This window comes from Fusarium subglutinans (assembly GCF_013396075.1).
Source record: "Fusarium subglutinans strain NRRL 66333 chromosome Unknown NRRL66333_c0000140, whole genome shotgun sequence".
Lineage (NCBI taxonomy): Eukaryota > Fungi > Ascomycota > Sordariomycetes > Hypocreales > Nectriaceae > Fusarium > Fusarium subglutinans.
In genome coordinates, this window is record NW_023502203.1 from 86,247 (window position 1) to 110,609 (window position 24,363).

The 24,363-nt window shown below is 47.7% G+C and overlaps 9 protein-coding genes across 9 annotated transcripts; 3 read left to right on the top strand and 6 right to left on the bottom strand.

Annotated features, from left to right (window-relative positions):
- Window positions 1–1,783: 1,783 nt before the first annotated feature.
- On the top strand, window positions 1,784–4,060 carry FSUBG_9286 (uncharacterized protein; the record flags this gene model as incomplete). The annotated part of the gene is made up of 5 exons (XM_036687782.1): window positions 1,784–1,806; window positions 1,993–2,109; window positions 2,166–2,485; window positions 2,542–3,473; window positions 3,527–4,060. The coding sequence occupies 5 exons, from the start codon at window positions 1,784–1,786 to the stop codon at window positions 4,058–4,060; spliced, it is 1,926 nt and encodes a 641-aa protein (XP_036535235.1).
- Window positions 4,061–4,587: 527 nt separating this feature from the next.
- On the bottom strand, window positions 4,588–5,880 carry FSUBG_9287 (peroxisomal short-chain alcohol dehydrogenase; the record flags this gene model as incomplete). Its single annotated transcript, XM_036687783.1, has 4 exons — window positions 4,588–4,704; window positions 4,874–5,113; window positions 5,233–5,712; window positions 5,860–5,880. 4 exons carry the CDS (start codon window positions 5,878–5,880, stop codon window positions 4,588–4,590), a joined length of 858 nt encoding a protein of 285 aa, XP_036535236.1.
- A 358-nt stretch (window positions 5,881–6,238) lies between these two features.
- FSUBG_9288 (uncharacterized protein) lies at window positions 6,239–7,338 on the top strand (the record flags this gene model as incomplete). Its single annotated transcript, XM_036687784.1, has 3 exons — window positions 6,239–6,291; window positions 6,341–7,239; window positions 7,313–7,338. 3 exons carry the CDS (start codon window positions 6,239–6,241, stop codon window positions 7,336–7,338), a joined length of 978 nt encoding a protein of 325 aa, XP_036535237.1.
- A 214-nt stretch (window positions 7,339–7,552) lies between these two features.
- On the bottom strand, window positions 7,553–8,830 carry FSUBG_9289 (cystathionine beta-lyase; the record flags this gene model as incomplete). The annotated part of the gene is made up of 1 exon (XM_036687785.1): window positions 7,553–8,830. The coding sequence occupies one exon, from the start codon at window positions 8,828–8,830 to the stop codon at window positions 7,553–7,555; it is 1,278 nt and encodes a 425-aa protein (XP_036535238.1).
- Window positions 8,831–11,888: 3,058 nt separating this feature from the next.
- Window positions 11,889–13,279, bottom strand: FSUBG_9290 (8-amino-7-oxononanoate synthase; the record flags this gene model as incomplete). The annotated part of the gene is made up of 3 exons (XM_036687787.1): window positions 11,889–12,257; window positions 12,311–12,453; window positions 12,514–13,279. 3 exons carry the CDS (start codon window positions 13,277–13,279, stop codon window positions 11,889–11,891), a joined length of 1,278 nt encoding a protein of 425 aa, XP_036535239.1.
- A 1,121-nt stretch (window positions 13,280–14,400) lies between these two features.
- On the top strand, window positions 14,401–17,445 carry FSUBG_9291 (AM-toxin synthetase (AMT); the record flags this gene model as incomplete). Its single annotated transcript, XM_036687788.1, has 1 exon — window positions 14,401–17,445. One exon carries the CDS (start codon window positions 14,401–14,403, stop codon window positions 17,443–17,445), a length of 3,045 nt encoding a protein of 1,014 aa, XP_036535240.1.
- Window positions 17,446–17,459: 14 nt separating this feature from the next.
- Window positions 17,460–18,410, bottom strand: FSUBG_9292 (uncharacterized protein; the record flags this gene model as incomplete). The annotated part of the gene is made up of 1 exon (XM_036687789.1): window positions 17,460–18,410. One exon carries the CDS (start codon window positions 18,408–18,410, stop codon window positions 17,460–17,462), a length of 951 nt encoding a protein of 316 aa, XP_036535241.1.
- Window positions 18,411–19,237: 827 nt separating this feature from the next.
- FSUBG_9293 (IQ calmodulin-binding motif) lies at window positions 19,238–21,133 on the bottom strand (the record flags this gene model as incomplete). The annotated part of the gene is made up of 1 exon (XM_036687790.1): window positions 19,238–21,133. One exon carries the CDS (start codon window positions 21,131–21,133, stop codon window positions 19,238–19,240), a length of 1,896 nt encoding a protein of 631 aa, XP_036535242.1.
- A 1,560-nt stretch (window positions 21,134–22,693) lies between these two features.
- FSUBG_9294 (transcriptional regulatory) lies at window positions 22,694–23,848 on the bottom strand (the record flags this gene model as incomplete). Its single annotated transcript, XM_036687791.1, has 1 exon — window positions 22,694–23,848. One exon carries the CDS (start codon window positions 23,846–23,848, stop codon window positions 22,694–22,696), a length of 1,155 nt encoding a protein of 384 aa, XP_036535243.1.
- Between the last annotated feature and the right edge of the window lie 515 nt (window positions 23,849–24,363).

Genomic DNA, 24,363 nt, shown 5'->3' on the forward strand with positions numbered 1-24,363 from the left:
AGTCACATGTATTTGAGTCTGATGTTGCATGAAATGGAACCAAATTAAGCAGAAATGACAATCCCAGTTAACGCAACTCTATGTCTGAACACTGGCGAATATTGGAGCAATATGATAAATCTCATTATTTGTCAAGCTTCTATCCACAGGTCGTTATTAGTAATAATGGCTTGACTATGGTTCGCCCCTTTTAATTTTCGTGGTTGCATTATCGCCAAGACATGCTGTCATACTGGTCTTCTTTTACCGATACAAACTTCCCGGGTCAGCAGTATATGTCATCGACCTCATTGGTCCCACGATGCTTGATTGTCGGGGCCTTCGGGGGCTAGTGTTACCACAAAGTAGAGTCTCGTATCTTTGGCTTTGCGAATGATGTCACTCGGGCTAAGCTCTTTCTCATCTCCCAAATTGACTGGGTTTATAGATTCTCGAAAAATGGAGCCCAATCGCCTTTCGCCCGATAGTTTGTACAAGCGTTTGTCCTACCAATGCAGCGCAGGCCTCCATATTCGGGTTCCAAGATCAAGATATTGCTCATCGATACCATCACATTCAATTATTATATGTATGAGCTCAGTTTTCTGGTGGACTGTCTCAATAACCAATCTCCCCTTGTATCTTGAACTAGAAGTAACCGAAAGAACCTTTGCTTACCTCTAAGTTCTCAATCCTCAGACAAATCTTGCCTATCTTGATTGGACTCAGATATTCCATCAGCACCTCAACATGCCATCATACTAAATCACCATACAAGCCCCAGACAAAGATTACACCTTTAGCTGCAGCGACGATACGTACATCCTCGACGCAGCTGAGGAAAATGGCATAGACTTGCCTTATTCTTGCCGGGCAGGGGCTTGCTCTACTTGTTCAGGCAAACTCGTCTCGGGAACAATCGATCAAAGCGATCAAAGCTTTTTAGATGACGGGCAGATAGAGGCAGGGTATGTCCTGCTCTGTGTCGCTTATCCGACTAGCGACTGCGTTATAAAGAGTCATCAGGAAGACGACCTGTACTAATGCTTGTACTGTTGTTGGCGGGGAGGCATTATTTTGCAAAAACTCGAAAGAAGTTCAGGTCGGAAGCAACATAGTGCTGTGGTTTTGGCAAAGCAAAGGACAGTATACATTGATTTCAAGGAAATCTTCGACCACAATGTTTATGGCAAGGTGCTATAACAACGTCCGTAAGGATTTGTTTGCCAGCTCCCTTGTAGCTGCCTATACTAAATGCTATATATTCCCAAGTCAAATACAGATCCTTATAGCGCGGAATGGTGGGAGTTAATCTTTCAGGGCAGTAGATTGTAATGAGTAGTCTAGGTCCAAAGACTACCCTGGACCAGTCACACTAACGGCATATCACCACCGTCGGCCCCGCACTCAATACAGTTAGGCCTGGACTCCAATGATCATCCCCGCATTTGATAAGAATGTGTATAAAAGTAATCGCCCAGCTTGATACCGAGACAACACCCCTCTTTTTATCACTGTCCTCTATCTCGTGAATTGAGAGAATATACGTCATGTACGGCGGTCGATCACATAAGCGTCTGCACCAAGCGTGCGAGAACTGTCGGTGAGTCCTCCCGTGGCCAAATGCTACGTCTGACATCGCTACTTTGGCACTAAATGGCTGTAAAATACTGATTAAACATCGGCAGAAGGAAGAAGACTCGTTGTCCGGGTGAGAGACCGGCTTGTTCGAGTTGTACGCGCCTTTCGAAAACGTGCACGTATCCAGAGATTCGAGGAAACCCTCTGGCCTCAGGTTCTCAAAATGGGAGCAACTCTACAGACACAGTATGCTTGCTGGAGGCGTCCTCGCATGATAAGGTCATGTTGCTCACGACGGATGCTGTTTAGGAGAGACGGCTTGCTCAACTCGAAGCAAAGATTCGCATGATGGAAAGGCAAGAGTACGATCACCGCTTCTGACTTTGCTCCGTGGGTTTGTGTAGCTGATGAAGCCAAACTTCATTTCAACAGGCCGAATAGTGACATCGAATCATTTACGACCAGGATATCAGCGAACTCGGGCCAATCCCAGGATTGGCAGCTACCACTATCACCTAGCGTTGAGATGGATAGCTTCACAACGACCAGGTATGTTGAGAGATGTTTGTCCGCTGAATCATTTTGTTAGTTAACCTGACTGGCAGAAACGGTACATTACCGCCGAGAGATGTTCTGGAAGATGTCATTGATGCCTATTTCCAATACTGTCACAAGCAGCCTTTGTGGCTATTCGCCCGGGAAGACTTTTCTTCAATACAGGAATGTAGTGAGGAGACACTATTAACCTTGCTCGCCCTTGCTTCATGCCATTCCAAGCATCCTTTCTACCAAGATCGTCAGCACGAATTGAGTCAAAGTTATGCACAGGCTGCAAGAGAGGGGATCATGCAGCAGGTGGGTGAGGGCAAGGTCTCAATAACGTCAATTCAGAACCTCTGCATGCTGACGCTGGCCAATATACAAGGTGAGTCTCCTGCTCCTCATGACTATTTATATATGTATGTACTGAGCAGGCTATAGCCAACAAAACAACCCTGGCATACCTTCACGTAGGCATGGCAGTTACACTTGCTAAGTGTGCGAATCTCGATGTTGAGACCTGCGCCTTTGAGGACTTTGGCTCGCGCGCAGAAACACGGAGACGAGTGTTCTGGAGCCTGCACTTGCTACAGCAGATGTATGGACATCAGTCCTTCACCACGGACATCTTGCAAGATATTAATAGACCGCAATACGTTGCAACTTATACAGGCCCGCGAAAGAGCGTCAATGAAATGCCCCCTGCTATTCCACACGAGGACATTTCAGGTCAAGACGAAACAACGAGTGCTGATAAGAAGAGCGGGACATGGGCCTATATGATCCAGACTTCTACGCTGTGGGGAGAGGTCCGCACATACGTTAAGCAATGGGCTCAGCAGACCAACAACGCACCACCTCCTTGGTCCATCGAGTCGGGATACGCAGTCATCAACGCCTATCTCATGGACTCGGAGACAAAATTCCCCGACCGCCACAGATTCGATAGCGCGCGATTCACTGACCAGGAAAGCCGACACCTCCAGAGCAATCGAGGGTATTGGAGTCCGTGGGTATATCAGCAGTTTGCTTATCACACAATACATAACATGCTCAACCATCCGTTTCTGTATTCATCGCGGCCGCAACAATCAGCTCAACTGGGAGTTCCCAACACATTCTGGAAAACCTCCTCTGAACTAGCTTTTATTCACAGCACATGGGTTACGCGCCTCATTGAGATGGTTGTGCATAAAGAGTATCGCGTCTCGGATCCATTCATTGGTCATTGCGCGGCGATTGCGGCGACCATTCATATCTACTTTTGCCGGGCGGCTGACAAGACTACTAGAGATGCAGCTCTTGATAGACTGGCGAAATGCGTTGCATTTTTGGCCGAATTGGCCTTGCTTTGGCCTTCATGCAGGTGGTTGGTAAGTAGAATCATGATATATCTTAGGTTTACTTGAACGCTAATGTCGTGTAGCACGACAGGCTCCAGTCTTTGATCCGGGCAGCTTTCGAGATAGACCATGAGCAAGAGAAGGACCAAGATGTCCCATCACCGAGGACCATTTCGATCAACACGCGTTTAATGTGGGATATACTCCTTTACAACTCTGGCGCTTACAGGGGCATGGCGAGTTCTCCTCAGACAAGAAGTCTTTTCGATGGCAGCTCTCTGTTCCCAGAGGACAACACGGACGACGGGGAAGACATCGTTGAGATAGATAATTTTCATAGCCCAACTGTTGAAGTTACTTTAGGCAATGGCCAGGCATTGCCACCACAGTCCGGGCGGCGAAGAGCGAGATCTGATCGGGGAACCCAGGAGGCCCGAAGCACCCAACCAGATCCTCCAGCTCAATCGTCTTCTGTTCCAGAAGCTTTTGGGGGCTCTACGGAACATACGCCCCTTGCTTCTTGGCCTATGTCTTTGGATATGGCGTATGATCCGTTCTTTCAATTCCAAGATTCAGGCGGTCCCTTTTTTGGGACCTGGGAAGTGGGAAATCTCTAGTCTCAGTACGATGTAGTGGTTAGAGAAGATAGGGCGGGTCAAGGGTAGTATTAGCCCGTGTTCCCTGAACAGAAGACAAGACTATAGCCAACCAGAGCTTATCCCGTTACCCTTACGTACGTCTTAACTAGCCTCGTAAAACCCTTTTGCCTTTACATCAGTAACCAGGGATATCGTCCGTCCTGATTATGTCGAAATAGCAGTGTGTCAGCCAGGCAGGAAATGGACTGGAACCAGTCATATCACCTCGATGTTCAACATTGAGGAAATATAAAACCTCTGCCTCGAGTGGTTCACGAAGCTCAGTCTTTAGGTTGGGTAAGCTCTTACCCAAATCGATGTCGAGAAGATTGCGGGACTTCACTCGGATTAGGGCTGAGTCACCATGTACGTCGACTCTCAGAGTGACATACGCAAACCCCGAAATACAGCCTGGATATATACAAGAAGTAACTTATTAAGAAGTCTATACTTTGATGTGAAACCTCTCGTGGGTTCTAGCATGATATACAGTACACATCTAAGTATCATGGGTTGGCACCACGTATGGTCATCTTGAGACAATAAGGGTCCTCCTCTATGCGCTCGCGAATTGGTCCCTGGGATAGCTCATTAATATCCCAAGATGCCCAAGCAAATCGACCCTATTAATTCTTATAAGTCAAAGGCCCTTAGTAGCGAGAGAACGAACGTATGGTGGAGACTTGCATGGAGGAATGCGGCGTTCGGGGTTGCGAGCCAAACCGCGAAACTACCCTGAAGAGCGACTGTTTGGCCAATCATTGTAGCTTTATGGGGTGTTGAAGACATTACTTGAGCGTACTGACTGTTATCAAATCCAACATCATCTTTGAAGCCCATCTTCACCCACTCTGGCGACCAGATAAGGCCCGGGTGCATTGAAATGATCTGCATCTCCTCAACGGGTGTATCCTTCGCAACCATCTGGAATAGCATAGTGCCGCAAGATTTATTGAAACCGTAGGCGGCAAGCTTCGTGGTGACAGCTTGTATGTAATTGTGCGTTATGCTACTGGAGACGTTGACGACGAACTGGAGCGGAAGGTTAGCATTGTTACGGACACTTGAGATCATAAAATGGGCTGTCTTGCTCTTCGCTTTCCAGTATTCTGCGCATGGAACTTCTCCAATAGATACATGGGGGCATGGACGTTGGTCTTAAGGTGCGACCACATATGCTTTGCACCTGACTCTAACAAAGGCTTCAACGGAGGAAAAGCAGCGGCATTCGACACGAACACATCGACGGCAATACCCTCGGAAGCCAGCTGTTTCCAGAATGCATCCACTGCGGAGAAGTCGGTAATGTCAAGCTGGCGGTGGATGATCTTTGTGTGCGCACCAGCGGCTTTTGCCTCTTGCTCAAGGCGAAGGGCGCCCTCTTGCAGGACCTCGAGACGTCGCCCCAGGATAATGACAGTCTCAGCTAAGGCACGTACAAAAGAGCATCCGATAGCATTGCCGATTGTCGTTCCGCCGCCGGTGATCAAGATGGTCTTGCCAGCTTGGCTGAGCTTGTGGTTGGTAGTGGAGATAGCATCGTAAGGCTCGTTGTGCACGGTTTTGGTGACATCAGTTGCTCTAGAAATGTTAATTATATCCATGACGTTCAGGAGATCACGTCGAGCGTTCTGTGCGAGTTTTTGTAATTCAAGTCTGTGAGAGGAAGGAAGGTGTTGATGTCTGGATGTGATAACTATTGTAGGGACAGATAGGCATATTTATACAAAATCACCCAAGTCTTCCCTAAGCTCTTAGGCCATGAGGTGATTACAAACCCCTTCACGTTGCTTGCCCATGGGGAGGGGACAAATACATTTTCGTCTCATTCAAGCATTATGATTATGATGAATATTACTAAAATCCCGCCTACTTTACGCATTTAGGTTAGCACCCGCAAAATACCCCATGCTTAAACGGGGTGGGCGCCAACTGGATGCGGTTAGGGCCCGTCCATGGGCGGACAGGGCAGCTTGCGCATTCACGGTGCCGTCTCGTACTCTGTTCTATTGTCACCTCCTGTCTAAAGCACGTTCTCTCCTTGTGCGCCCGTTCTCCTCTTCCTAGTCAGTCCATTCTCTATTTTCCAATTACTAAGTCTATTCCGCGGTCACACCATATGCAGGCTTGCGCGGCATGTGTCAAAGCGAAGCGGAAATGCTCGCGACAGAGCCTCGCCTGTCTTCGTTGTCGTTCCCGAGGTTTGAACTGTCAGTATCCGACGAAAAGGTATAGCCACTGGGTCCTTCTACCCGATAGACCTCCAGAATCCTCAGCAGAGGAGCACACTCCTGCAAGATTGAATCTGGAAATTGCTCTGCGTGGCTTGGATCCACTACTTTTGCTGGATAAAGCAACGACTCATGCGCAGCTATCAAGCTGGTTCACTTCTATTCATACTTGGGACACCGCCCACTCTGAGAGACTCGTGATGGATGCATTCTCCTCTTTTGACTTGGATGGTTATGTTGGGAAAGTCCGTGGCTGGCTGGCTCAGTGGGTGCAAACGGGAAGCAATCCCTTCATCCATCGTCAGCTGTACAGCTCGAGGTTCCCAAGAAGCATCCAAGATGCGTACATGTGCCTTTCATGTTTCCTAAACAAGACTCCAGCTAATGAGCATCTGGTTATGCGCCTTGTGGAAGAGCGCTCTCAGGTTTTGCTAAATGAACACGGCTCTGACCGAGATCAGCGCAACGGCCTTGACTTGATGGACCATATCGCGCGAGTTCAAGCTCTGTTGGTCTACCAGTTTATTGGCCTGTTTGAATACAAAGTCCGCCTACTTCCAGTCGCTCAAAGTCGGAACGACCTCCTGCTGGCATGGACCAAGGAGATGGTCTCGGTAGCGGCAAACACAGTTCCATCCGGAGTGCGAGATATACTTTCATCCTCGGAACTCGGAAATCACTACGGAAAAGACTTCATTCAATTGCTCTGGCACTCTTGGATCGTTTCGGAGACTGTTCGCCGAACTTGGAATGTCATGGCCACTATGCTCGGACTGTTCGGCTTTGTCAACCGTGGAAGGGAGGCCTCATGTCCAGGCGGCATGGTGTTCACCACCCGGATCGGAGTTTGGGAAGCGAAAAATGCTACCGAATGGCTGGAGATTTGTTCTTCTCGATCAGTAGGGTTGATGCAAGTTGCTGAGGCCTGTGAGCTTATAGACTCTGCAGAGTGCAAACAAATCAACGAGTTTACAAAAACAACACTGGAACTTACGTATAGGCGCAAAAGAGTGCAGCAAAGCATGAAATACTGCAATACCAGAGGAGTGGACACAGCAGAGTTGGCCGAGAAAAGAGGATAGAAAGGTTGTGGATTGTCTGGAATAGCAATACTTAGCCCCAAATATGATGCAGTCTCCTTAGAACATTACAGGACTAAGGGTACCGTCAGCTCTTATTACATGAACAGGAGACAGGATTGTAGTCACCCAGGGTCCATTCCACTACTAGTATACAGCTCTCAATTAGCCTCAGCCACGACAGCTTCCAGACCTTGGATTAGATCCGCCAAGAGATCTCCTGGATCCTCCACGCCAATACTAACTCTTAGAAAGTCCTTGGCCACCGTCGAGTCTGTCATTGTCCTCCACTCGATCAAACTCTCTACACCGCCGAGGCTAGTTGCATGATGGAAAAGCATCAACTTGGACGGAAGGTTCCGGGCATATTCCACCTTGTTAAGCGTTAGAGAAAACACCGGTCCATAACCACGAGGCATTTGTTTCCGTAGCCAGCTTCCCTCTATATTGGCTTCGTCTTGCAGACTGGCGTGATGAATTTCTTTGACCACTTTTTGGATGATCTGAGCCTCTTTATCGCTGAGACTTATCAACGACGGCTGCCGACAAGACCCTACCAATCCAAGTCTCAATGCACTGACAATAGCCTCGGCTGACTGGCTTTGCTTGAAGACTCTCATCTCGAGAGTGCGGATGCTCCTGGTTGCAAGCCAGCTGTCAAAACCTGCCATGACAGAGCCAAGGTATAATCGATCCCGATGAAGTTGCTGCAGCCATTCGTTGCCGGGGCTGCCACTCTTGATCGCCAGGATACCACATAGGAAATCGGAATGGCCTCCGATGTATTTTGTACCCGAGTGCATGACAACATCTGCACCCTGAATGAATGCGTCTTGGAGTGGAGGGGGTGCAAACGTCGAGTCCACGCTAAGGTAGGCACCTCTGGAATGGGCGCGGTCTGCGTAGTACTGAATGTTAAATGCTTTTCCTGTCGGATTGACAGGTGTCTCTAGATGAATTAAGTCACCTGGACCTAATTGGTCGACGGCGCAGTCGAGTGAGAGCACCTCGGTTCCAGAGGAGCGGGCATAAAGCTCCAAGGTCCCATGGCAACCATGATATCCCGCTCCGATAGAGACTTTTCTAGGTCTCAACATGATCAGCAAGGCATGAAATGCCGCAAGACCAGAAGAGTAGGCAATGCAGGGTTGGCCTAGAATGGAAGACAAGACGGTTTCCAGACGCGACAATCCTGGCGTAGATTGCCGCGAGTAGCAGTGCTCTCCAACATCTAGAACCGGGTACGAAGGTCGCTCGTGGTGTTCTCGCATGCGGTCTGGAGCTCGTGGGTAACGGAAGGTTGCGGCAACGTGGATTGGCGGTGCCACGTCGTCAACATTGTTGAGGACATCATCTGCGTGCACGGCTTGTGTGGCGGTTGACAGACTGGGTAACGCCTTTGCCAAGTTGGTTCTGAAACGTTGTTCTGTTGGATCCATAATCTTCTGTTATTCAAGAAAAGTTGTAAAAGTCGTGACACAATGCTCCCAGATTCTGTTGCTGGCTTTCGCTTGATCGCTTTTATTTCCCGATCTCCTGAGGGATTACAGTGCTATTACAGAGTACACAGCCTATCATTCCAAACACTTATCTCACTAGGTTTTTCCGGTGCCCGGCCGCCGATGATAACTGCATTGTCCCCGACATAGATCAAAGTTGAGCTTGCGCCGGGGAGATTGAAACGCAGCCGACCACGTGACCGGAGTCCCTATGTTCCATAGTATCCTCACCTTGCCATGAAATTTGCATAAGATGTTGCTTGTTAAAGCACGGTTATGTGGTAGCGCACGTATGAAGCTTGACTTAGTCAGTGCTCAGCGGTTACAATTTCGATCTTTAATTGTCTTGCAGTTGCAATTGCATGAGAAGGGCGTTGAAGTTTGAAAATCAGGTTAGGCCGCAGGCGTTTTCAGCCACTTGGCTCATGACCATCTCACGACTTTGAATGCTTTTGCCTGTGAAGGCCAGCCTTGCTCGCACTGTTTCCTTGTGAAACCTCTATCTTATGCCCTAATTAATACAACAGCGACTTGGAGCAACCTTTTTATCGTAAAGACTCATTATGTCTAATCCATTATCGTAACTGTAAAGACATAGCAGTAGACCTTTCTTTTGCAATTTTGTCGACCATGTATAGCTATAGGCCCTGCTAAATGGCGATGACATTCGACTGATTGAACTTCCTCCTACTTGGCCACAAATTAGATATCTCGATGTTGACCTTTACAGATCGAAACACCCCTAATTATAAACCTTTATTTTATGTACAGGGAGAACCAAGCGACCCTTTGGCCAAAAGTGCCGACGAACAAGATACGCATACTGGCCGAAACTTGTATAAAATTAATGTATATCCTAAACCCAATACCATTCTTCTGATAATAACCAGCCGATCTCTGAAGGACAGCTCTGTGGGAAAGTCAACCTATTACCGAGAGGGCTGCCGTCAATGTGTTGGTTGTGCTTTCACTTGCTCGTTTTTGTGAGTAAATCGGGTGCTGATCGAGACGAGTACCATACGTGAGGGAATTCGTTGTCACCCTTGCCCAGACTAAATGGGTTAGTCGAGGACATTTCGCGTGCAGTATTGGGACCCCGTTGGTCTGTACCATCGTCCAGGGGGGGACCGCAATTCCGGTGGTCGTTTGCACGATTATCATTTCCACTCAGGCGGTGACTCCACAGTCGCATCTTAGACATCGACCTCCTTAGCATTCGCCTGACACCAGGTTTGGCTATGGGCTCAGTGTATTTTTCCGTAATTGGCCTTGGTGTCGCTTCGAAGAGTTTCGTTGTTGTGTTAATCCGGAAGAGTAGAATGTTTAAACACTCCCGAGCCTCAAGCAAATCTTTCCTATCCGGATAGTCTTGGGGCGTGTGCCGCAATAACGTCGTTATGAGTATCGGATATCTCGTTATTCTCTGCAAAGGTTTGATCAATAGTGATCCAAGATCCCAGGCATGTGTAAGGTGCTTTGTGACCTCCTTGCACTGCTCCATCCAGTAAACAACGACGGGATGCTTTTGAATGGCCACCAAACACTCTACAACCTCCCTGCCTTTTCTTAAGAACTCCTCAACGACCATACTTATGCTGTCGATATTAAGCATAAAGGCACGCCCGATCCATGTCGCTCTGTCTTCAGCTTCACTGACTTGTATCGAAGTGTTTCGATTGACGTTTGTCGCAGGGACATTATTGTTACCTACAGAAGGCTTCTTGTAATACCGACTATACACACTCGCCGCAGACTTCTCAAGTTCAGATTGAAAGGATGTGTGAACGGAAACGATGTCATCGACATTACGAAAAATCAGCTGTATTGCCTCAAAGTCGAGTGCAGGGCAGGCGTCGGCTGTCTCTTTGTAGACATGCCGCAAAATGCTCATATCTCTGGTGAAAATTCTTTCCGTGTCGATGATTTCCTTTATCACGTTTCGGCGTTGGGTAATGAGTGAGGTGCATGTGTCGTGAAGCTGGGCATCTATTGTCACTTTGGTTGTCGATCCATTGCTAGTGTGTTGCCCCTCTTCAAATGCCAGCATATTCGGTAGATCAATTGTTGAGATGCATTTTCCATCTTGCGGATCGTGTTCGAGTACAGGCTGAAGCTTCTGCCGTGGCGCCCACGTTACTTGCTGGAGGCAAGCTGGGTCAGATATACTATTTGGAATTGTACTGAGCATCTTGAAACTTGGGCCTATTGCCAGAAGGAATTAACAATAATAAATAACGTTATTAATTTTATATTTCGTACAGGCACAGTAGATCTTTATAATGTACAAGCTTAAAGGTAAACCTGTCTTAAACTTATAATATATAATACCTATTCAAGAAAGGCCAATTCATTATAGAGTAACATTTCAATCCATCGGCACATACATTAGTGAGAGTCATAGCAGCTCCACTTTCTGCCGTAGTAAGCTCTGTATATGTCTTACCTCAGTAGCTGAAGTTAAGAAGGAATGCCAGTAATTTACCACAAACTGGTATTTTTAAATTATGTTAACTAAAGTAATCGCTGCGCTATTAATTAAACCTCCGATGGAGATGAAATTTTACATTCCTCGGCACATAATGTCTTGCAATATATACAAATGAGTCATGAATCATTGACCTAGGCAAGTGGCTGTAATGCTACACATTTAGTGTCATTAGTATAATAACATAATCGAAAAATCGAGGGTCCCTTAAACAAGGTGTTGACTACTAGGGATGACTGCGGCCTGTAAGGTTAAGGTTTCGGTTGCGAAGTGCGAACACAGGTGATGAATGATAGCACGATATCTTCAAACGACTAGACCTTATCGCCCTGACTTTAATAATAAGCTCAGGGTAACAGAGAAGCCCAATAATAAGCTAGAAAAGGGTGGAATTATGTGTACCCTTTCATCCATCTGGCCAAGTCATAAATGCAACACTGTCAATCACTATGGACACTAATTCTGTACGAGTGGAGGCTTAGACAATTCTAAATGGCTTCCGAACGTAGTATGTTATAGATGGGACAGAGGCATGCCAACCTTTCGGCGCGATTGAGTCCACTTGATGATCAGGTCGACGAGTGAAAGGATCTGGTCAGATGTATGATCTGCATGCAAATTGATCCGAAGTCGCTCCTGGTCCTTGGGCACAACGGGAAAATGAACAACGAGAACGCGATTCCTTTCTTTGCTCAGAAATTGTCCCAGATCTGCTGCTCCGCCGTGGGGAGCTATGATGGGGATAATTGGAGAATTGGGACCATCAGTTGTTGGCTTCATCGGGATAGTGATGATGCCGAGGTGCTGGCAGCTTTTCCATAATACATGCTCGCTGACAGCATTATAGAACATATTTATGTTCGACTGTACGAGATCTCGTCTCTAATGTATCCAGATTAGTAGGTGTACGTATTTCTGACGATCTTGCAACATACTCTTTCACCTTCGATACTCGCTAAAATTCTATACCCAACCTTGACTGCCGCCAGCGTGGTGAAGGTCGGCGCAGTGGAGAAAATGAGTCCACGGACGCAGCTGAGCAGGACTTGCTTGCACTCTCTCCTTGACAGAACAACAGCTATGACTTTGGGTAAGTATTTGATAGCCAATCGCAATTATACCTGGGCTTGGAGCTTACCACCAGAAGCCCCATGTGCTTTGCCAAAGGTATGAACTCGGATAGAGAAGTCTTTCTCCAGACCCAGATGAGACACAAGCCCTGACCCCTGGGGGCCTACCAACCCCGTCGAATGTGCCTCGTCGATCACAAATACAGCATTTCCAAGTGGAAGCTGCTCTTTCACCTCCCTGATAACTGCCTTAACGGGCGCCACATCACCGTCCATGCTATAGAAAGACTCCAGTGCAACAAAAACTAAGGCAAGACCCGTTCTGACTGCTTCATATTGATTCCTGATGTCCATCAAACGTTGGCGTAGACTTGCCAGGTCGTTGTGGGCAAAAGGAAGAGCAGTTGCACGGCTCCTATAGATTCCTTCTCGGATGCTTGCATGGACAAGGCTATCATAAAGCACGACATCATGCGGCTGCGCGAGTGTCGAAAAGACAGCAACATTTGCTTCGTAGCCAGTATTGAAGAACAAAGCACTGTCTGCTTTATGGAACTCGGCAATGTGCTTTTCCAGTTGGAAAAGGTAGTCAGTTGAGCCTTCACCCCATCGAGACGCCCTTCCACCGAGGATGAAGTTAGGATGCTTTGCAAGCTCCTTGAGAAATTCCTTCCCCAAGAGGCCAGAAGAGGATAAGGACAAGGTGTCGTTTGACCCAAAGTCAACCATTTCGGCTAGACTGCCTGGGGCTGGTGGCTCAAGCTGCCAGCCTCTGCTTTGCCGATCATCATGAATCAATTGCAGGTTATGTTGAAGTGCATCTGACTTGGACATGATGGATTCGTCTTTATGAGTTTCGAAGGGAAAGTAAAGATGCAAATCAAGGTAGTGAAGATGGGCAGCTTGGGTAGAGCAATGCATATCAGGGCAGCCGGAAAAGCTCTTAACACTTTATGTTGATCTTTCGACACCTTCTTGGATGTTCTACCTACTTCTCAACCTAACAGACCTTCCTTCTGCGGTATCTAGCGGTGAAGTGTCGATAAGTAACCTGTTTGATCCCCTCACAACCAAAAGACGGCAAACATGACGCTTGCCAAGTCGACTAGAGGCAGAGGAAAGCATTGTTCTGCCAACATCGTACCATAACATTGACAGCATACAGCGGCACAGTCTGAGAACAATAGACAGCCCTGCAAGACCTCCCGAAAAGCTACGGATTCCAACAGTCCGGGTGTCGTGTAAGGGTTACGTGTAAGGCGCGTGATGTAACCATCAGGTGACAGATCTATCATCTTAGATTGGTACTCCTTGTGTAAGGGTTACACTATGTTCCCCGCAAGACATCCCATGTCATGATCAAGTTCATCGGTGTGGGCGCTGTTTGGGAACACGAAGATCTCTAGCAGGATATCCCATGACACTATTAACTCGTCGACCTGGGCTTGATGTTTGTTTTGAGGTATCGCATATGGCGAGCCACTTTTTCTAGCAAGACATGGCTAGCCTGTGTTACGAATAACATGATCTCTTCATTGGTTATATCGTCAAAACGCCGTCGTTGCCGCCCGTTTCTGAGCAGCTAGAACTCGCCAGTTCACTTTTAGGGTTGCATTGACTGATTCTGATGCAGGTTTGTGTTTGTCTATGGTTGACAACTCACCGCTGAATGTCTCATGGGTCTGGAGGCTGCCAAACCGCTTTAGCGCTGCATTAGTTGCTTCTTCTGTAGTTTCCTGTTTGTCTAAGACCAACAACCAACAACCAGAGCGAAAGCCTCTAGCCCGCCCGCAGCGCCACGCTACGGATCCAGCTCAGTCTCTCATATGTCGGATAGCAAAGAATAAGAAGTTCAAGACTCGGCATCAGCGACTGGTTTGACAAAAACAAACATCAATCTAGAATTTCCTCTTACACCTTTCAAAATTCAATTGCCATTCGTCCACATCATAACAATGGAGAACAAGGTTATTTCTTGGGGCACTGCGGCTCCAGAAGCTATTGCTGTCATTGATGGCGCTCACTCTATCACTTATGGCGAACTGATCAATTCCGCCAGAATGATTGCATGCTTCCTGCAGGAGCGCGGCGTCAAGCCAGGCGACTCTGTGGCGATCTTGTTTGATGTTGATCATCGTCAAGTTATCGCGCAGCTGGCTGTCCTTTTTGCTGGTGGAACTTGTGTTCCAATTTCCCCCACTGCACCATTTCATCGCGTCGCAAGCATGCTGAGCGATGCCAATGCTCAGTACGTCATTTGCGATGAGAATTCAACCTTCTCCTCTGAGGGTATTACTCTTCTCCATCTCAGTGATGCACCAGTCTTGGAGTTGTCCGTTGATGCAACCGACTCTGGTTCTTCACGGATTGCATCACGTCGTACGCATATACTGTTTACCTCTGGCTCAACTGGTAAGCCCAAGGGCGTCCAGATCAGCAGCTCTGCCATACTGCACCTGGCAGCCAGTACCCCATTGACCCCATTGAACCCCGAAGATCGGGTAGCTGCTTTCAATGACCCTGGCTTTGATCTGAGCCTCTTCGAAGTCTGGGTTACTCTTCTCAGCGGTGCCACTATCTTCATTATCCCAAAGGTGACAGTAGTTGATCCTACTGCGCTGAAGAGCTATCTTGAACGTCAGAAGATTTCCATCATGATTATGCCTGCCGCTCTTTTCCACATCGTCGCCAAGTCATCGCCTGATTCCTTTCACTGTCTTAGACATCTGCTCACTGCAGGCGATGTTGCCAATAGGATGGCCATGCGTCATGTTCTTGAGCACAATCCTCCAGAGCATCTTTGGAACACGTATGGCCCGACTGAGTGTACAACCCTTGCAACGATGCAGGAAGTCGATATCAATGAAACACTACGTGACCGGATTGGTATCGGGCGTTCCGTCGGCCAGATGAAGATTGTCCTCATAGATCAGTCTCAGCAGGTCATTCGCGATACCAAGCAGCGAGGCGAGATTTGTATCGCTGGGCCTCAACAAACTCAAGGTTATCTGAATCAGCAACCTCATGATGAGTCAATTTTCATCGAAATCGACGCTCCCGTATTCGTTGGGTCTATCGACACGCGGGAAGAGCAGGGCCACTCTTGTACTCGGTATTACCGAACTGGCGACGTGGCCGAATGGAGAGATGACGGCGGCGGCCTCGATTTCATCGGGCGCAGAGACAACCAACTGAAACACGGAAGCTTTCGAGTAGAACTTGAAGAGATTGAAAGAAGTCTTCTCGAAAGTGAACTTGTTCAATCTGTCATTGTCGTGAATCGGCCAGCACCAGATGCGGACGGTGTTGGGGTTCTAGTCGCGTTCATCGTCCCTTACGACAAAGCCACTACCAAATCGCAAGACCTGGTATCGTTTGCTCGAAACACACTACCACATTACATGGTCCCTGATAGATTTGAAATCGTTGAAGATCTTGTTGTGGACTCACGAGGCAAAATTGATCGTCGTGCCTTTTCGGAGAGCCTCCCTGAATCAGCATCGGCCACCCCCCATTTCATCCTCACGAATGGGAATAGTTCTGCTTCATCAACAAAGTCTACACTGAAGGCTATTTGGGAGCACATTCTGGGCGTTTCGCCGGTCAAGGACGATGACGACTTCATGGCCCTTGGCGCCACCTCACTCCAAAACGCTGCCCTTATCGCCCGCATCAAGAAGCATTTGGGGCGCCTCATCTCCATGCATGATCTGTACTGCCACTCCCGCTTTGCAAGTTTGCTTCATTTTCTCGAGAGTGACGCAGAGTCCATCACTGCACCTAACGATGCAGATAAATGGATCAAGGACGTCGACATGGTAGATGACATCGAGGAGACACCAAACTGGGAAGACCCAGATGAGGGTAAAATCTTCTTGACTGGTGCGACTGGTTTTGTTGGTGCTTTTCTACTCGATGAGCTTCTGCGTCACCCAAATGTCAAACAGGTTGCTTGCCTAGTTCGTGGCAAAACAGAGTCCGAAGCTGCTCGTCGCCTTCAAGCCAATATGCAGAAATATGATCTGTGGCCTGATGACTATGCTTTAACTACCAAGATCACGGTACTCCCAGGGGATATCACGAGTCGAGATCTCGGCCTCGGATCAACCAAGTTTGATTGGCTTGCCAATTGGTGCAGCGCCATATTTCACCTAGCTGCCAAGATCAACTTTTGCGACTCGTATCATGAGCACTACGATACCAACATCCTTGGAACTCGGAACATGCTCCGTCTTGTTGCTCGAGGGCGACGCAAGACATTTCACTACGTGTCTAGCATCGATACATGGGGTCAGACAGGATACTTTCTAGGCACCAAGAGGGTCTTGGAAGACGAACCTCTTGGCCCCCATATTCAAGGCGTGAGATACGACGTGGGCTACTCCCAGAGTCAGTGGACAGCTGAGGGAATGGTTCGGCGCATGAGAGGTCGGGGTTTTCCAATCATTATCTATCGGCCCGGCTTCATCATAGGCCATTCGGTCACGGGAGCGAGTAATCCCAACGACCTTGTTTCACGACTCATTTCCAGCTGCATAAAGCTTGGTGCATGGCTCAAGATCGATCTAGATCCGGCATATGTTACAGTTGACTATGTAGTCAAGGCTATGTTACACGTCTCACGCTCAGCAAAGAATATCGGCAAGTCATATTGCCTTGTCGCGCCACAGGTTGAAGATTCAGTGTCTGTGAATAAGACTTGCTCTCTTATCTGCCAAGCTGGCTACAGAGTCGAGCTCACAAGCTACCCTGATTGGATCGCCCGATTATCGGAAGAGATGCTTCCGGATGACCCTCTTGCGCCTGTCATGCCACTACTAGAAGAAAAGGTCTTGGGCAACTTTACAAGACTTGAGGTAAGCCAGCATTCTCCGATATACGACTCGAGAAATGCAATCAAGGCTCTTGCAGGTAGTGGTATTCATTATGTTACACTAAGCCCGGATATAATTAAGCGTTATATTGCATTCTGGAACGAGAAGGGCTTTTACTCTATCTAACTAAATATATATGGTCAAGACTGGTTTCCGCCTGATGGGTACTTTATGCTACATTTCTTCAGATTCTGTTGCTCTTGAACAATCTCCTTTACATCAGCCCAGCTGCCTTCAACCAACCAGCAACCTTGTAAGTCCAAGTCGCGCAGAGTCTCCGAGTGTCGAGTAACCAACGACTTGAGCTCCATCACTGTGAAGGGTTGATTATGTAGACTCAGAGATTGGAGCCGTGGCCACGAAGAGCGATCTGGCAGGATATCATCCAAAGAAACAGTTGGCCTCATGTTAAGCGGAGGATAACCAATAAACTCCACATACGTATCCTCCAAGTGAGGTGCACTCAGACATGATTGAGTGATAGAGCAAAGTGCAAGCATCTCGTGCCTAGGGTTATCCTTGAGTTGAAAGCTCCGGGCCTGGAAATCCACATATAATGTTAGTTTCGCGACTTGAGAAACCAGACTCTTTAGTCCAGTCTGTTGCGATGGCGATAATTGCCAGGCTTGCATGCTAGGCGGAGGGACCAAGCGGAGACGAATTATCCTAGGTCTCAGGCCTTTGTTTGCAAGTTCAGAGCATAACGTTCCGATCATCTCAACGGGTGGAGTCGCAGTGTGGATTGTCTTGAAAGAGCCACACCACCTTGACTTACCCAGGATAGGGCTGAAGTGTTGCAGTATTGTATAATCATATCCAGTATGGGCAAAGTCAGCAGCATCCAAGTGTTCCATGCCTCCCATGTTTCTAACATCATTTAGCTCCAAGGAGACCAGGTTGGATAATGAACTTAAAGCGGCGCATAATCGAGTGATGTGGTTTTGTCCCTCTCGAAGCTGCTGTTGGTCATTATACAATTCTTTGTATAGATCGTAAAGCTTGAGAAATAGCCTTTGGGTAGGCGTTGGTGATTCTTCGTCAACTTGGTCACTGAAAAGTTGTTCGAATTCGGGTTCTGTTCTCCAAGCCATATTTGACAGCCACCGGGATTGTTCTTGCGTGTGAGGATATTTATTCCGGTAGTATCTCGACCGTTCCATGGTTTCTACGTGTCGAAGCAGTCTGGCCTTGGCCTCGAGCATGAACAGTGGCCTGTTGCAGGCTAATTCGGGTTCGTAGTAAGACGTGACTATGTTCACGCTTTGCACTGACTTTCTGAAAATGGGATGATGGCAAATCCCTTCTAAACGAGTAAAGGATTTCGTGGTGAGGCAAACAGAAACTTCCGTGAGGAGCAATGGCGATGCGGCATTGTTGAAGCAATGTGAAACTAAGCGACACTCCCCAATTGAACCTCGGCCGTTTTTCTCGTTACGCACGAAGAAAAGAATGTTCCTCAGAACTTCGGAAGGGAGTGATTGAATATCCACTGTGGATGACATTTTCGATGTAGTTGCAGGAGTAAGATTCGAGTAGAGGGAAATAGGTGCAAAAAGGATATGACGTCTCTTGTAAGCTGCGGGGTCGGCGATCATCGCGGATTAATACAAAGCATAAGATTCGGTGATTGGTTGCTGTGAACAGGGGCGAGAGCTTACATGAGTCACTGACCGTTGCAGATACACAAATGCGGGTTCTTTAATCAGGTACATTTATTATCCACCGTAATTCATTATATATTCCTTGACTATAGAGCGACCAGCTTGTTTGACTGTATGTTGGAGCCGTTTATATGTTTCGTATTCTTCTTTGACATAACAGACAAACCTATCCATATTCAGCGTCTTCCGAACCATTCCAAAGTGACGCCAGGTATAGGACCAAAGATTGTATACACAGTGCAATTATTAAGCATTTACTAGAATCCTCCTGCACCTTTCATCTTCATTGCCATACCATAAACACCTTTAACCAAGCCCATAACAGTCCCTGGATTTCCCATGTACCCTTTTCCAGGCTTCCCCTCAGCATCCCTCCAAATGCCATCTTCAGCCACCCTGCCAAACCTCTTTGTGTTCTGGTTCCTATCAATACATTCTCTCCATTTCTGACATATCTCCTCACTGTCGACCATGACATTGATCTCCTGACTGTGAAACCAAGATTGAGTGTCTTGATTACCACTTCCTTGTATGCCGACACTGCCATCAACGATCAGAAGCTTAATGTGACAGGATCGGGATTTGAAGGAGTGATGGATGGGATGGTCTTGGTCCTTTCCTACGTAGTTGTATATATGCAACAATTTACGCTCAGGGCTATCTTTGGTGAGGGACGAAACGAGGTTTTGGGCGATTTGGTCATTTGTTCCGCCTTGCCCGGGTATCATTTCTCCCGGATCGTTGTAGCCAAAACACACGTAGTATGTAACTTCTACTCCTCTCTTCAGCGCTTCTTTGAGTGCTGGAATCAATGGAGCAGCGTTGAGATCGGGCGTTTGAATGAAGATGTTGTGTTTGGCATTCCTAATCAACGATAGCCATGCTTCGTTTTGGGGCACATGGACGCTTTTCGAGTCGATGGCCCCGTACGGCGGTCGAGATACTAGCGCCATCGGAACTGGCTTTCCATCACCAATTGTCGAGATGTATGGTGTCATTTCGTCTCCTGCGTCAATCTCGGGTCCCGTGGGCTCAATTGGATGCTCCACTGCGAGGTTGAGCTGGCGATTTGCTGCTTGAAGACGCGATTCACCCTCTTTCAGGGCATAACAAGACTGCATACGCTTGACCTCTCCCTCTATGTCATCATCGTAGTGAGGGCGATCTGGGAAATGCTCCGGCAGGGGTTGCTCAATATCAGCTTGTATAGTGGTAAAGTCTCTTAGATGTGAGGCTTCGTTTTCCGTTGTTGAGGAACTGTTGGTAGAGGTAGGCAATCCGCGCTCAGTTGTAGGTGTCTGAAGAGATGGAGGTTCTGGGTGAAGGGAGTTTTGCCAGGTTATCAGGGCAGTATCGTATATGCTGTCAACTATTGGCCCTTCAACGTGGACCATCATCTCCAGGTTATCGTTGTCTTCGGTGTTGTTACTCATAACGGCAGCGATCTTGCGATCCACAACGCAGAACTTGGCATGCAGAGTGCCCAGAAATATTCGATGGAGGCTGACTACCTCCAGGTCAACATTTGGTATCTCCTCCGGTGAAGGCAAGTCGATTGTCTTTGAGGTGTACGCCTTTGGTTTGACAAACTGGTGTGGATTGATAGCGTTGCATGGTCCTGGCTTGTCATACATGATCTTAGCAACCACTCGTCTCCCAGTCTTTCCAGCTCGTTTCGAGAGCTCGATCAGAGAATTTTTGATTAGAGCTTGGGCTACTGACGGTGCCCAGGAACATGTAATGAAGAAGACTTCCTTCTCAGCCCGCACAATGAGATTCGAGCAGTGGCGCATGACATCTGCAAGGGGAGCAATGACTGTGAGAGGCATAGTTCCATGAGAACCCATTAAAGGAGGTGACACGACACCTGCCATTGGGTCTTCATTCAGGCATTGTAGCGAGTCGGCGAATGCTTGGAGGAACAACGGGCTTGGGGTCGTTGGGCCCCAACGACCGCATTGGAGGGCTGCTTGGATGGCATCTTCGCTCTTCTCTGTGTCTTCTTTAGATGAGATCTTGTGATGTAGAGCGTGCTCGTGATGACCGTATAGCTTCTTGATGGCATTTCCCGGCGTCTGGCTTGGATCATTTGCCAAGACGGAGCTCACGGTCTCTTTAACCTGGCACAAGGCGTAGACGTGTTGCGAAACCATTTTTACAATTGGTAGCTTTTTTACATGTAAGCAGACGGCAGAGGCACTTGCTGAGAGCCATGGTCTCGTACAACTATTTATCAAGCCCAATTGAACAAACGTCATTTAGTCAAGGTTGCACACTTCTGCAAGCTATGCTAGCCATGTCTTACCCAACTTTGGTTTTATTCCCTGGCTAGTGGAGGTGATATTGCCTAGGCTTACGTACCTCGGGGCAGAATTCCTGATTTAAGTGGCTACGCAGTACCTGGAAATAGGGCTCTTGGCTATGTGACAGCATGTAGCTTCTGCTCCGCCACCAAGGTCTAGCAAAGCTAAACCCGGGATTTTTGTGCCGAGACTAATTGCGGCACGCAACTTCCGGCCGGGTTAACCGGAAATACAGCAAAGAATGGTCATGGCAGCTCTTCATCATGTCATCGCGTTGAATGTTGGCATCTGGTTTTGTTACTGACGATTGAAATGGCTAAAGAAGACACTTCTTGCGTTATATATCACATCAAATAAAACCATTTGAGGGTCAATAGATTACCCACGTTCAGCTTCTAACTAGATGTTACTGTACTGACTCAATCTACTTCATGATTGGTAACTACACCCCGGCATTACCGCTTTTCCACTCTTGAACGTTTGAAATACGAAAAAGAAACGCGTAAAATTGAGTCAGCAATACGGGGCTTGAATAATTGTTCTCATTCGCCACAGGATAATTTTAGATCGGCGTAGCTTCTTTTGTCAGATTACAGCCAATCGTCGCGTCTCGCTTAACGCGAGTGGACTTCCTTGGTTAGCGAATTCAGTTGGTTTGGTAACATACTTACCCGGTAATGCTATACAAATTGTTGAAATACAAGCCTTATGTATTGCATACAATAAAATCCAAGGCTAAGGAGTCTCAAGAGGTGAGCCTTCATCTGTTGGTCTATTCTTGGGAGCCAGTTCGTTGTCTGATTCAGTAACCTTTGAGAATTTCTATCCAATACTAAGTCTCAGGAATTCTCTATGCTCAAACGACCAACGTGTTATAACTGTTTTTCCTATTCGCCTTGTCGCAACAGTAAGATTGTGATACAATAAATAGTATTTAAACTCGGCCTATATAATTGAAGTCCACAGTGATGTATCCAAGTCCCAAACCATCGGAAGTGGATAAGGCATTGTCTGCTCAAAGGCATCCAGATTGATCTCAAACATGCTGTCAGTATGACGTGTCTGGTGACTTTCTTGCTGGTTGGCACTCGAGGAAGCTTGAAAAGCAGGAATCTCTACATTAATAGACTCAACTAGCTGTGAATTGGAAGATTGCACAGCGTAACAAGCCTTTTTGTATAGTTCTTGGCAGACTTTTCGGACTTGAGTAAGGTAGGTATTGCCGTTTGCTTCGTCTAGTGTTTTAAAAATCTGTATGACGTCACCAACTAAATGCATGTCATTCGTCGCAAACTCGTTCATAGGAGTCCTAACTGCCATGATGCAGAGGATAACAACAGCACTCATGGGTATTGGAATAACGTCCCTTCAGCCAATTAGTCATTGATCAAGGGTGTGGCCTGATAGAACTCACCAGTGCAAGCTCTTCCTTGTGACTGGTATAAGTTTGGTTAACTCAATGATGCATCGCGACCCGTTGAGACAATTCTCTATGGAGTCTCTCATCTTTGAAGGAAGGGCTAGAATTTCCGGGTGATTTGGCGATACCCAGAAAGTTAGGCTGTGTGCGCGGCTCACAACGATGACGGCATTGTAGTAGGAAAAGTACAGCCGCATCAACCCATGATGCTCGCACCTCGCAGCACAACCATGACTGAGAGCCGGTGCAAATTCAACACGCCAATTCTCCAGCTTCTGTAGTAGGTCCGCCACCGAGTCTGCAACGCAGTTCGGTGGAGCTTTGCTTGAATGAAGATCTTGGTAAATCGCGCTCTGGATCACGGCCAGTTGGATCTGACCTTTGAAGAGGTTGAGTTCATGCCCATCAACACTCTTGATGATTTCCGTCTCATCCAAAGAACACATTGGTGGATCAACGTAGGCAGCGCTGAGGTCGTGACAAGGGGGTCTTCCAGTTCGGAGGCATAGTTCTCGGTCCAGACAAATCGCGATCCAAAAGACCTTCTTTCTCATATTTGCTTCTGCTGGACTTACAGATGGATCCTGGCTCTCGACATGTATGCCTATTGAGTGTGCAAGACGCACAGCGCAACCAACGAGCATGAAGCTGGGCTGCGGATTTGGTGTTCCGATGAAGAACCAGGCAATGGCCAGCAGAGCTTGGACAGAAGACAATTGTGTACTACGCATGAGAACGTCCCATGTCCCGGCAAGTGCATTTGATGCATAGGCCCAGGCTAGATCCTCTGCTTCTGCCGATTGAGCTGCCTCCGCCCGACGACGCTGTGTGATTGCAAGAACAGAGTTGAGCGAGACCCACCACGCTGGACTCTCAGTACACGTACCTGAGTACTGCTGGCCTAGTAGACACATGAATGCTGGTGCATTGAAGCACGGGAAGACTTGATGTTCATGAGCGAAGAATTCACTAACAAGGGAGAATGCCTCAGTCCAAGATGGAAGAGGCTTCATGACCTGCTTTGTGAATAAGGGCTCGATAGATGGGTGTGTCCATTTGGACCACGATTCTGGTGTATGCTGTCCTGATTTGCGTGGAGTAGCTGTGGACACCAGGGATATGCCCGACGGCGGACCTGTGGACATATTGAATAAGCCCATGAATGTTTAGGTGCTTATGCAAACCTACCAAAGTAGCGCATATCTCCGTTGCCACCAACTATCGTGTCCCGAGGGCTTGTATCCGTTGCTGTCAAGGTCTGACCGGGGCTCGACTCTGTGAAGCTGTGAAACTCATGATGGGCTTGAAAATGTAACTGAGGATGTGCGACCGTTTGAACGACTACAGAGTCTGACAACAAGGTTGAAGAAGCATCGACTCCTTCAAAACTCTCTGACTCAATTGAATCGCCTGTCGAATGTCGAGGTGATACTTTAGATCGTCGTTGACGTGGATCGGGCTTGTCAACGTCTGCATAGTGGCAGTCATTTCCGCAACCTTGACAACGTCGACAAACTGGCCGGGTTCCGTCGCACCGGACCTTGCCTTTCCGACAATGATCGCATGCCTGGCACCACGGAATTAGTCAATACCCGTGCGAATTCTACAATGATACAGCAGCGAGTGATGGGTACCTTTGCAAGGCGACGTCGACGGTCGC